A 14157-nucleotide genomic window follows, 5' to 3' on the forward strand; every position below is an offset into this window, starting at 1 on the left:
ATGTCGACAAACAACTTTTGAGCTGGACAGGGACCTCATGCGATCGCATGAGTTCCCCATACACTTCTCATGCGATCGCATGAGCTGAGATTGCAGGCCACGTCTATAAATTTGATCGAATTCTTTCAGTTTGTGCACACTTTCTTCTTCTATCTATATTCCTCCGTATATATATATTTATTATTATTATTATTATTATTATTATTATTATTATTATTATTATTATTATTATTATTATTATTAAGATTAATATTATTATTAATCTTAATATTATTAGTAGTATTATTATTAATTAGTATTATACATAAAATACTACGACGAGGTCATGAGCGTGTCACTTTCAAAATGGGTTTTCAAGCGGGATAGAGCTAAGGAAAATATGGGTTATTACTAAGGAGGTTATGGGTATTGTTCGAGGGTTTTGCTCGTCAGTCAAACTAGTGTTTATCATCTCTGTTGCGTCTACGTACTTTCCTACAATATTGAATCTCAATATTGATACGTAAGCACTCATATTTTATCTTTTATATATTAATTGTGTATCCATGTCTAGTGCTCGAGTATATATATTTATACATGCTTGTATGCTAAATTTCGTGGCTAAACAGTTTATAATGAATCACGAATTAAATACATATATTACTGGTAAAAAGTATATGATATGCATGTTTTTGGAAAACTGGCGAAAAATCAATGACTTTTCATTTAGATATCGAATAGTTTCGATGAACGGATTAAAAGATATGATCAACTGAATTATGATTGAGGATAATTGAAATTACTTTTGAATCTGCAATTAAGATTTAAACAACTTGTTTACAAGATTGATAAAATGGATTTTTAAATATTACCAGCCGAGTAAATGAATCCTTATATAAGGTACGTCTCGTTTGTTGAACTATTGTCAAAATTGCCTTTTTTGAAACAACATTGGATAACTTTTGTATGACGATATCGAGCATTAGGATTGTGATACACTATGACCTGACCTAGCTTGATAGATATTTATTGACCAACATATGTTCTCTAGGTTTGGTAATCCGAGTTTCGGTCACATTACGATGAACAACTTTATATGCTGCTAAGGTGAGTTTCATTTCTCCCTTTTTAATTGCTTTTGCAATCTATATTTTTGGGCTGAGAATACATGCACTTTTATTTTAAACGCAATGGATACAAGTACATACTAAATTCTACACCGAGTTTGAACCAAAAATCCCTTAGCTTTGGTAACTAGTAACTGCCGGTTATAAGAACTGGTGGGCGCGAGTAGTAGTATATGGATCCATAGGGCTTGACATCCCCGTTTGTTCCAGTTATAGAAACCCTAGCCTGAACTATAAAATAGACGTATACTATTTGAGTTTAGTACACGTTGGATTGCGTGTATTGTACATGTTGGTTGCATGTATGTTAAAACATGGGTACTTATTATAACGTTAAAGTTTAGTTACCAGGGTGCTCAATTTCGTAGAATATTTTGATAAACGTTTCTGGATGAAACAACTGAAATCTTGTGATCCACCTTTATATACAGATTATACGAAACAATAAAACTATGAACTCACCAACCATTGTGTTGACACTTGTTAGCATGTTTATTCTCAGATTTCCTAGAAGTCTTCCGCTGTTTGCTTATGTGTTAGACAAACTATGTGCATGGAGTCTTACATGACATATTTTTCAAGGAAACGTTGCATTCACCAAATCATCACCATGTATCTTATTTTGACTGCATTGTCAACGGAAGTACTATTGTAAACTATTAATTACAGTGATTGTCTATATGTAGAAATCATCAGATGTCGAAAACCTTTGATTTAAATATTCATTTATGGTGTGCCTTTTCAAAAGAATGCAATGTTTACAAAACGTATCATATAGAGGTCAAATACCTCGCAATGAAATCAATGAATGACGTATTGTCCATATGGATTTGGAACGATCGTCACAGTTGGTATCAGAGCGTTGGTCCTAGCGAACCAGGTCTTGCTTGAGTGTGTCTAATTGATAGTGGTTAGGATACATTAGTAAGTCTGGACTTCGACCGTGTCTGCATGTTAAAATTTTTGCTTATCATTTCTTGTCGGAAATTACATGTTTATCACCTTAAGTCTAAACGCGTCTTATTGCATTGATTGCATAGATAGTGTATAGACAAAATTCATATCTTAGCGTATCTGTTACTGTAAACTTTTCCTGACATCTTCCGAAAATTCCTCCGTGATTTATGGAATTTTGGTATTATATATACATATGTAAATTATGTATTGAAGAGTACCAATCTAAATTCTATAATCTATTTCATATCAAAAATCATCTCTCTAATTATACAAGATGGATCCCGTATCTAGTTCAAATTCCTTAAACTCCGACAGCTATTCCGATATGGATATTCACCTGAATTCCGAAGACAGTGTGACCGGAATGGATCAACCAATCAGCTATCACCTATTATAGATGAATTGGGGATGGGTTCGTAGCCTACTTAATTATTGGAGACAAGAAGAAGGCGATCCCTTCCATCCACCACATTTCCCTCTTGGCGAAGAACCTGAAGCACTTACCGGCGAACCTGTTCGAGACACCATTTTCTCTCTCATTTCCAGAGTATCTCGTCACGATAATATACTATCTCAAATTCTGGATCTTATTCATCCGCTCATCCGAACCGCCAATCATCCCGGTATAGTAGAAGAAGTCAACGAGCTTCGCGCTCGGGTAGTGGCTTTGGAGAAAATGGTGCAAAGGTTACAAGCACCAGCATCATCACCGGCATCAACAGTACCACCGACAACAACACCAACAGTACCATTACCACCACCAACAACATCCGCATCGCAAACCTCAAATTCACAATCTGTTCCACTAGTATCAACGTCACACGCACCGTAGTTACCAAGAAATACCAGCAACAATAACCGATGAAGTATTAACTCATTTCCCCTGAAGAAATTTTATGTATATTTAATATATATGAATTTTGAACTCAAAATAAATCTTTTCGTACTAAGCTATTACATGTGAATCTTAACTGATAGGTACTACTCAGTTAGTTCATATTACTAATATGCAATGATGTACATCCTTCCTTAACAACTTAACCATTGTTAACTACAATCTCTGTTTCAACCCAATGAATTCCATTTCATAATAAACCAAGTGTATTAATCAATTACATAATTGAATTTACATTTTCAATTTCGATATACTCGAAACTTTCCAGAAAACATCATCTGTGCCTTGTAAGGTTCACAAAAATTCCACGAGCACCAACATCCTTCACCAAGGAATATCAATAAGAATAAATAATGAAGTGTTGATTTCATTAGTGAAAAACTCCGCAAAGATTATGTAATCTTTAATGTTTTAGAGATTAATCATTTCTAAGTCAAGCCGAAAATCAAATGAGCTTAATATGATATTAACTCATTAAATCCATATTACATCTGAAGAAATATACATACATATATTTTCATAAAGACTGTAATGAAAATTCTTTTGTACAAAATATTACTTGTGAAATCTTTAACGGGTAGGTAATTCCCGGAAAATATATAAGTTCACAATTAATATGTTATACTGTACATTCTTCAACTTTGATTCAAAAAAAAATTATTAACTATGTTCACAGCGATATACAATCGTTTTCATACAAATTCAATTACATATTCAGATATTGACGGATCAGAATCCAAGTCAAGATTTAACGGGTGACATCATTCTTGGATCTCTACATCTTTCAAAGCTATACTTTGACTTCAAAAATGTGAAAGATCCTTTAGCATTGTTATTACTGAAAATAATATTGCAATCCCTTTTCAAAGTATCCAGTTTTACCACACTTTCAACCAGTTAACTTCGACTTTTCAGATTAACCTTATTATAACCTTGACATATACGTTCTTGTTACTGGGGAACCTTTCATGTTCCACCACATTAGCAGTAAACTTATCAGCAACCGTAATGATCTAGGATTTTCTGAAAAATCGTTATATTTATCATAACCCTATCATTTACTCATCCGCATCTTGTAACGAGAATTGCCATACGACTCATCGGGAATTAGCAAACAGTATTTTAAAATCTTGCAGCATGTCTACGCCAAAAGTTATATGTGTACATATAACATCTATCTTCTGGACTTACATATTTCGAATGTGAAGTTTCTGAAAAACACCCTAAACTGCGAACTAGCTTCTCGAAATTTTGAAAAATGCTGATGAAGCAGCAAAAACTGTAAACGAACTTAACAGTAAAAAGTTTGATGATAAAGAGTAGTGTGTTGGAAAAGCACAGAAAAAGAGAAAGTTTGGTATTGAAAAACGGATTGAGCAAAGTATGAAGGAGGCTGTGGACAAATCACAAAGAATAAACCTGCCTTCAAAGAATCCAAATGATTCAGTATCTGCTGAAGCCATTAACTAATACCTTGCTTCCGAATCTAAACCCTTGCGGACAATATTCTTCATCATCCTCTGATATGAGAAATTCTAAGATATCATCGTATCTTTCATTATAAATATCCTCCATATTTCTGGAGATAATTCCATAATCATTCTTATCGAAAATCAATTTTCTCCTGGCGATATCTGTGTAACAACATAAAAGAAACTATTTTAGTTTCTAAATTCTGAAACCTTCGAGTTTAAAATATGAATATTTTTGAAGTGGTGTTGGGAGCTGAAGCATGAGTTAGTATAATATAATGACACTTGATCAACGTGATTATATTACAGTAAGTCATGCTGAGTTTCTAATGGAACGTGATAAAGGTTCACAGATCCCACCCTCATCATGAACCATGTTACATAACTCTTTCATTCTATATAATCTCTAAATATATCAAAAAAATATATCAAGAGAATATATTTCTTGATGATTCGGTCTTTTCCGGATATTCTGGTAATTTGACAAATCAAGATCGTGTCATTACAATTCTTTTCTTAGAACATTAACCATGTTCATTTCAAAATCCATACCTACGAATTCTGGACCATTATTCGCTTGACTTAAAGTCGGGAAGAGAAATCGAAAACATGGAGCTCTGAAATATAAAGGAGAATATAAGCCCGATAACAAACCCGAAATTTACAAACCGTGTATATCAATGCGTATAGCAATATAAAGACACGAGAGAATGAAAAACACTATAACCCCAAGGTAGTGATAGAAGAAAATAACTTCCTCTGGTGGTAGATGAAAAAGAAGAATGACAGATATGAAAGTTAGGAGTATATCAAGAATCAGAACTGGATGAAGCATTTTCACAATCTTTTGGAAGTATGAAATAAGGAAGAAGATTATAGGAGTGGTGAAAATAAATGAAACGGAAGAGGTCAATTTATAGCGAAATATCAGACATAGCAATCGAGGCAGATTACACATTTAATCAAAGAAAATCCTAATTTCCGCAAATTACGAAGAATCAAATCTTATTTAAATTAAGAAGATTTTCTATTCCTTAAATTCCGGAAATCAATCGTTACTACGTCAAGAGTTAAAGCGAATCTCTATTTTCTCATTTCATTCTATTACGATAACTTTCCTCATACGCTTCGAGTAATTGAATTGTTTTATCCATATTATTCAACGGTGATAAAACTCTAATTATCAACTAATATTCGTCATGAAAACATTTTTATTGTTAGCCATGACGACCTAACTCAAATTTCGGGATGAAATTTCTTTAATGGGTAGGTACTGTGAGGACCCGGAAATTTCTGACCAAATTTAAACTTTATCTTTAAGTGATTTAATGTTTTCGACACGATAAGCAAAGTCTGTAATGTTGAGTCTCAAGTTTTGGAACTATATTCATGTAATCAATTATTCTTTGACTATTCTCGAAGATTCACGAACAATATATATATATAACTTAATGTGCATATATATATATATATATATATATATATATATATATATATATATATATATATATATATATATATATATATATATATATATATATATATATATATATATATGATTTCAAGTTATTTAGTAAAACGATGGTAACATTCGATTATTGATTCGATTGATATTTAAATAAGTTAACTAAAACGTTTAAGATGAATCAGTAAAACACTAATTTGCTACAGTATTTTCGAATTGCTACAGTACCCGAAAAGCTACAGTGTTTTTGAAAATCACTATTTGCTACAGTAAAAAAACTTTGCTACGGTAACTTTGCTACAGTAAAACACTATTTCAAAATGAAGACTGTATATATGTATATGTATATACTACGAGATGATGATTTATAGAAGTAAATGACCAAAATACTCGAAATTTTAAGATACATTTTGAGTGGTATAGTTTATGGATAATTTAAGACTATATTTTGACAAAGGTACTATTCGCGAAACGAAAAGTGTTAGTTTTCTAAGCGTACGAAAATGCGTTCGAGAAACCGGAACCGGGACATAAGTCAAGTGATGACGTACGACTTATCGGAACAAAAATTACAAGTCAACTATGCACGTGAATTAAATATAATATATAATTAATTATTTAAATTATATATATTATATATATATTATTAATAATTATGTCGACAAAAAATGTGACAAACAACTTTTGAGCTGGACAGGGACCTCATGCGATCGCATGAGTTCCCCATACACTTCTCATGCGATCGCATGAGCTGAGATTGCAGGCCACATCTATAAATTTGATCGAATTCTTTCAGTTTGTGCACACTTTCTTCTTCTATCTATATTCCTCCGTATATATATATTTATTATTATTATTATTATTATTATTATTATTATTATTATTATTAATCTTAATATTATTAGTAGTATTATTATTAATTAGTATTATACATAAAATACTACGACGAGGTCATGAGCGTGTCACTTTCAAAAAGGGTTTTCAAGCGGGATAGAGCTAAGGAAAATATGAGTTATTACTAAGGAGGTTATGGGTATTGTTCGAGGGTTTTGCTCGTGAGTCAAACTAGTGTTTATCATCTCTGTTGCGTCTACGTACTTTCCTACAATATTGAATCTTAATATTGATACGTAAGCACTCATATTTTATCTTTTATATATTAATTGTGTATCCATGTCTAGTGCTCGAGTATATATATTTATACATGCTTGTGTGCTAAATTTCGTGGCTAAACAGTTTATAATGAATCACGAATTAAATACATATATTACTGGTAAAAAGTATATGATATGCATGTTTTTGGAAAGCTGGCGAAAAATCAATGACTTTTCATTTAGATATCGAATAGTTTCGATGAACGGATTAAAAGATATGATCAACTGAATTATGATTGACGATAATTGAAATTGCTTTTGAATCTGCAATTAAGATTTAAACAACTTGTTTACAAGATTGATAAAATGGATTTTTAAATATTACCAGCTGAGTAAATGAATCCTTATATAAGGTACGTCTCGTTTGTTGAACTATTGTCAAAATTGACTTTTTTGAAACAACATTGGATAACTTTTGTATGACGATATCGAGCATTAGGATTGTGATACACTATGACCTGACCTAGCTTGATAGACATTTATTGACCAACATATGTTCTCTAGGTTGAGATCTACGATTATTTGGTAATCCGAGTTTCTGTCACATTACGATGAATAACTTTATATGCTGCTAAGGTGAGTTTCATTTCTCCCTTTTTAATTGCTTTTGCAATCTATATTTTTGGGCTGAGAATACATGCACTTTTATTTTAAACGCAATGGATACAAGTACATACTAAATTCTACACCGAGTTTGAACCGAAAATCCCTTAGCTTTGGTAACTAGTAACTGCCGGTTATAAGAACTGGTGGGCGCGAGTAGTAGTATATGGATCCATAGGGCTTGACATCTCCGTTTGTTCCAGGTATAGAAACCCTAGCCTGAACTATAAAACAGACGTATACTATTTGAGTTTAGTACACGTTGGATTGTGTGTATTGTACATGTTGGTTGCATGTATGTTAAAACAGGGGTACTTATTATAACGTTAAAGTTTAGTTACCAGGGTGCTCAATTTCGTAGAATATTTTGATACACGTTTCTGGATGAAACAACTGAAATCTTGTGATCCACCTTTATATACAGATTATACGAAACAATAAAACTATGAACTCACCAACCTTTGTGTTGACACTTGTTAGCATGTTTATTCTCAGGTTTCCTAGAAGTCTTCCGCTGTTTGCTTATGTGTTAGACAAACTATGTGCATGGAGTCTTACATGACATATTTTTCAAGGAAACGTTGCATTCACAAAATCATCACCATGTATCTTATTTTGACTGCATTGTCAACGGAAGTACTATTGTAAACTATTAATTACGGTGATTGTCTATATGTAGAAATCATCAGATGTCGAAAACCTTTGATTTAAATATTCATTTATGGTGTGCCTTTTCAAAAGAATGCAATGTTTACAAAACGTATCATATAGAGGTCAAATACCTCGCAATGAAATCAATGAATGACGTATTGTCCATATGGATTTGGAGCGATCGTCACAATGAGCTGGCAAGAGCAGTGACTTTAGGAGATGGTCAATCTATTCCAGGTCATATGGTTCAGGGCTGTTTTAAGATCCTAGATAAGGAGTGTGTTGCAAACTTGCAATACCTTGGCAGACAGGTGACGCTCTTACTAGATAATCTGGCGGCTCGATCATGCTAAAATGTTGGTACATAAAACTAGCTTCAAATTCGTTGTTTAATTGTTTGTTAATGGAACAGTAGGTGTATGATGGTGATGATAAATAGAAATAAACAAAACCAAAACTCGGATCTAAAACAAATTTACTTGTGATATATTGATCTTTGTTTTGTACAATGATTTGTTGTAGGAATCAATACCATGATTTGTTGTAGGAATCAATACCAAAATGGTATTGATTCTACAATTTTCTTGAATGATTTAAAATCTAGACTCTTAACAAAGTAATAGAGAGTATGGAAGAAACACGTTGATGGTGTGTGTGGAAATGAGAAAGGCTTAGTGATTTTAAGGAGGTGGCTTGGTATTTATACAATTATACCTCATCCAAGCCCCTTTACATTTTGCGCTAAATCCCTATTTTATGTAAAATCCAACACTAGTTCGCATCTTTAATCCATTGGATTCTATTCTCTCGTAAAACATCATTGAATATATCTTCTCTACCTATGGTGGCATCATTCTGCATAAGAAGTTATCAATGTACAATAAAAAAAAATTAATCAAATTGAATTTTTAAAGTTCATTAATTATAAATAAATTCATACAATTTAAAAGAAAAAGAAAAATTACATTGATCAACTTTTAACAAGTTAACTTACTTTTGACAAGAAATAGTTAACTGGCATTTGAAAGTATGTTCCGTGTAATATTTGAAAACCATCCGCATAAAAAAATAAAAAAAAAACTTCAAAGAATTACCAGTAATTTGAAATAAACCACTCAATATCACAAGGGTAATTGTATTAAAAAATAATTTCTTAAAAACTTGTGAAATTAAGCTTGGCAAAAAGATCATTTAAAGTCCACTTTTTACCCTAAGACTATTCAAAGTTAACTTTCGGCCCAAATATCATGCAAACAATATACGAATTCAACTTTCCAAATTTTATTAACCATAAATATTAGCAAATGAGCTTCATATGAAAAAAATCACATAACTAGTAGCAAAACTAATGCTTAGTTTAGTTCATACATCTAACATAATTTAAACCATTTTCTAACCTATATACTAAAATAATTTAAGAGAAACTTTAACAACAATTTTCAATCACTATGTATCGACTTCAAAAATATTGTATGTGACAATGAACTTGTTAATTAACCATCTTCAAAAAACCGAGACCTCATAGGTACTGAGAGTGAGAGGCAGCAAGAAGAGCAGCACCAATGCCAGATCCATCGTTGGAAAGTATAAGTTTAACGTGTTTCGCAACTTCATCTCCGACCAAATCATGCAATGTGTTTTCAAGACAGTGTCTGTATTCAGTGTAGTGTTCGTATAACCCTCCGTCCATTGCAATGGTCGTCTTTGAGATCTCTCCATCTCTAATGGTGTTTCTTCCCGTTTTCTTTAGAATGCCTAGAATTCCGGCAGCAGCAAGACGGGCTCCTCGTGTGGCGAATATATTACAGATCTCAACCATAATCTTTCTTGTTGACAATGGTGTATCGTGTATCTGCAAATTATTCATAATAATTCAAAATTATTTTAATTGTTTTAGTTATAAAAAACTTGTCGAGTGGACTAATAATTACTTGTTTCAACCCGAACCTTAAGAACTCGGTTCGACCCACTCATTTTATCACCCCTCTAAAATCTGATAATATAGATAAAAAGATGATAAAGAGTATGTACCTCGAATACGTCTTTCAATGTGTTCCCTACCACCATGAGATCAGTGGATGTGTCATGATGCATTGCTGACATCTGAGGTGTCCTGAAATTAGCACCACAAAGTAAATAAGCTTCAATATTATTGTATTAAATAAAGAAGTTGAATTTGCATTAAATTAAATGAACTAACTAAATGATTGGAGTTGGGACAAGTATTATAATATATAAAAACAAAGTACACTTTTCACATACTTCTTTTGTTAATATTAACATATAGTTTGGCGCTTAACTAATCTGACCCGTTAGAAATTAGTGCCATATCAACCCATTTGTTTATGGAAAATGGGTTGAAAATGCCACCTACAATTAGAACTTTAATAGATAAAATCAAAAGCTTGATAGATTACCTCAAGATGAATTGAGTTTTTAGTTTGGGAGGAACAGTTTCACCAAAAAGGGCAGCTTCTTTGGCCATCTTATATAGAACTCTACGAACAAGTTCTCCAAGATACATGCCAGAAATCATTTTTTCAAATATCTGAAAGTTTATACCAAAATAAATCAATACATACTCATTTTGAGCAAATTCAATTGCATATTAATAAACAGTTAGTTACCTGTTCCCCTGGGTTCAAACTTTCAGCATCCAGTGTATTATCATACTCGGTTAATGGAAGATGTGATGACTTAAAGTTACCCCATTCCATGTTGATGACCTGTACAACAAATCAAGTATGTTTTGTTATGTATTAGTTTTCACTCTTATGACTCTTTCAAATATGACGTGCTAAGCAATTTTGACCCATTCACTTATCGATGGGTGATTCAGGTTATGTTTATCTAACTGGTCAAATGGGTATAAATATACCTCCTAAATCCTTATTGATATCATAGCAAATAACTTCGTGAGAAATTGGTCAAACAGTCAACGGTCTTCCAAAACATACAACCACCTAAACCATTTTATTCTAATAATATAAACTACCATGGAAATAATACAAAATCTTCCGGTCAATTTAGAAAAAACTTTAAAAATGATAATGAAATGAACATGTAATGTTTCCGGACAACCCATTTTTACACTCAACTCGCTCATTTTTCACCTTCACGAATTCTAGGAAAAATATTTTATATTAATGGAGTTGCGAGGTGGGTGAAAAGTTGGTTACCATATCTCCTGATTTAGGGTGTGGGCCATGCCATTTAGGTATAGCATGAGCTCGTTCCACATAAGCTGCATTACTTCCGGTACCCAAGATCACAGCTATTTCAACATCTTGGTCTTCGTATCTACCTCCAGCCAATGTTCCAACTGTATCGTTTACCTACACCCAACATTATAAGTTTTTCTTTCACAAAGTTCATAACTAAACACTAAATGTACAGTTGTATTACGCTATTACATTACATGTACAAAAAATATAGTTTAGTACGATCAACTAACTCAGTGGATGCACATTCGCTGAGTACCATAAATAATATATATAAAATTTCATAGTCTTGTACATGGCACATGACCTAATTTAACGGAAATTTTTAACAACCGTCAATGCAAGAGACTATCCGAGTATGATTTGCATACCACAAGGACTATCCACATAAAAAAGCCTAGGGACTAAATCAGCAATTTGATACAGACCACATGGACTATCTCGGTAATCAAACTATGCCTGAGAAATTAGCAAACCAGATGGAACATACCAATGCTGAAACACGCATATCAACACCTTGTCGTTTCATTGCTTTTGTTAATTCTGCAACCACATCTCTGCCAACCTGAAAATTTAAATTTCGAAACAGAATAGTAGTTTAAAAACTTTATAATTAATGCAACGCGGATAGTTTCAAATATTTGTAATAAGTCAAGTGAAGAACTAGATTAGACTAGTGTAATCACCATTCCCTCAATAGAGAAGCCTTTTGTCCATCGAATAAGAGTTCCTGAATTAATAGACAATTGCATCACGGGGAATGAGAAGGTGAACCCTAATTCCCTTTGTCGGCCTGCAACAATCTCAAACTTTTCGTCTTCGTCATTTACAAATTTAGCAAGCTCGGATGCAATGTAGTCAAAAAGTTCCTATACAAAATTAATATTCAAATCTTAGAAACCACAATTATATAAAAACAGTTAAGTTATGATACATTATGCCAGTTCAACGCATTTATAATGGGTCAAAAGTACAAAATTAGTTATGGAACAGGTCAAATGTTGCCTAATGTGTATATAAATGCTTACGATTTATCTTATTATCAAGAATGTAGTTTCTTTCACGGTATTTAATACATTGAATATGTAAGAAATGCGTAGAATCATTTGAGCCTATCGGACTCCACTAGTTAGGACCCGAACCCATCTTGACCCAGTAAACAACCCACTCATTATGGCACCTCTAATGAATGTAATGTACAGGTGTCAAGAGAAAGAGAAGCTTACTTCTGGAGTTGCAAGCATCAATTGATGAGGGATGGACACTTCTTCAAACTCTTGGTATTCAATACTAGACTGCCCACTCAATTGCACTCGCAAAACACGAAAATTTGTTCCGCCAAGATCCAAAGCATAATACACTCCTTCCTCGTCGCTAAAGTAGAAAAAGAAGGAAGAAATATAATTCAACTTCAAACATATTCAAACCGATACAGTTATAGAAAGTGAAAGAAACTAGTCAAGAAACTATGGACTTTAATAGTGAAAGCATTTATGATGTTACACATATAGGTTCTAATCTTGGTACCAAATATTGTAAACAAGGATCTCAATATTAACAAGTCACTAGCCGTATATAGAGGTGGTAAAATGGGCGACTATCTAATTTGAGATGTGAATAAGTAAAATAAACGCAATTTTATGAATTAAATGATTTAAAAGGTTTCTAATGTGCACTTAAAACACATAATGGGTCACGTTTGACCTTATGACCAAATTCCTTTCTAACCATTTTATTATAAACCATCCATTTAGAGATAAAACATAATTCAAAGCACCCATGTTAAGTAAATGGGTTGAAATTACCACCTCTATTAATATGCAAAGGGAAAGGCTGTTGTATCAGATCAAAATTATCTCAGATCAGCCAAAATAACAAACAAAGTTAATTACGTGTCAGTTTTTACCATGAACATGGAGTTTTATACAAACATTAATTAAATATATTTTAAAAGGAAATATAAAATTAACCAAAACAAACATGAACATAAATTAACAGACTTTATCGAAAACAATCATCAACATAAATTAACAATCAACATAAACATGAAAGTTACCCTGTAGGAAGATTATCAACATAGCTAATGAGCATCTTAAGTTTACTTCCACCTTCAGATGCAAGTCCAGCATGCATCTCAACCGTCATCTCATCTGCAACCTTATGCAATTTCGATGCAGGCGTTGCGCAATTTTCCTCCAACTCTTTCAAAATATCAGCAGCTTTCACGCACCTATTCGAACTCCGTACACGGTGACGAAGGACCAATGTCGTGGCAGCACAAACCGCCGCGGCACCGACCACCGCCACTCCAAACGTGACTTTTCCCATTAATTAATTAAATGACTGATCAATGATCAACAGATTTTTATTCTATTGAAACTATAACTAATGCAAGTAATTTGATTGAATAAAATTTTAACATATAATGAATTAATTGAATGATTGATGGATATGAAAAGAGGAAACCTAAGATTGGGGGTGATTGAATGAGCAGAAAATAATGAGAGAGGTTGAATGAATTTGAGTTCCGAGACTTGTGGAGGTTTGGATGGCAAGCGAATTATTATTATTTATAGATTTAAGATTTATGGATAAAGATAACAACAAAAACCACGTGGAAAAAGGTTACATGC

General features: G+C 32.7%; 1 protein-coding gene across 1 annotated transcript; it reads right to left on the reverse strand.

The window, feature by feature from the left end:
• Positions 1-9615: 9615 nt before the first annotated feature.
• Positions 9616-14045, reverse strand: LOC139904406 (hexokinase-1-like). The gene is made up of 9 exons (XM_071886344.1): positions 13581-14045; positions 12751-12898; positions 12211-12393; positions 12015-12089; positions 11483-11638; positions 10931-11029; positions 10721-10851; positions 10335-10416; positions 9616-10155 (listed from the first exon to the last, which is right to left on the reverse strand). The coding sequence occupies exons 1-9, from the start codon at positions 13850-13852 to the stop codon at positions 9823-9825; spliced, it is 1479 nt and encodes a 492-aa protein (XP_071742445.1). The 5' UTR covers positions 13853-14045; the 3' UTR covers positions 9616-9822.
• Positions 14046-14157: the final 112 nt, after the last annotated feature.

Source organism: Rutidosis leptorrhynchoides, chromosome 4, assembly GCF_046630445.1.
Source record: "Rutidosis leptorrhynchoides isolate AG116_Rl617_1_P2 chromosome 4, CSIRO_AGI_Rlap_v1, whole genome shotgun sequence".
Taxonomy (NCBI): domain Eukaryota; kingdom Viridiplantae; phylum Streptophyta; class Magnoliopsida; order Asterales; family Asteraceae; genus Rutidosis; species Rutidosis leptorrhynchoides.

Bases quoted from the DNA above. Each gene is read 5' to 3' on its own strand.
- LOC139904406 (XM_071886344.1), bottom strand. From the start codon at position 13,852: ATGGGAAAAGTCACGTTTGGAGTGGCGGTGGTCGGTGCCGCGGCGGTT. The intron at 12,394-12,750 runs GTAAGCTTCTCT...AATTTTGTATAG, and splicing joins TGATGCTTGCAACTCCAGAA to GAACTTTTTGACTACATTGC. The intron at 10,852-10,930 runs GTAACTAACTGT...ATAAACTTTCAG, and splicing joins GTTTGAACCCAGGGGAACAG to ATATTTGAAAAAATGATTTC.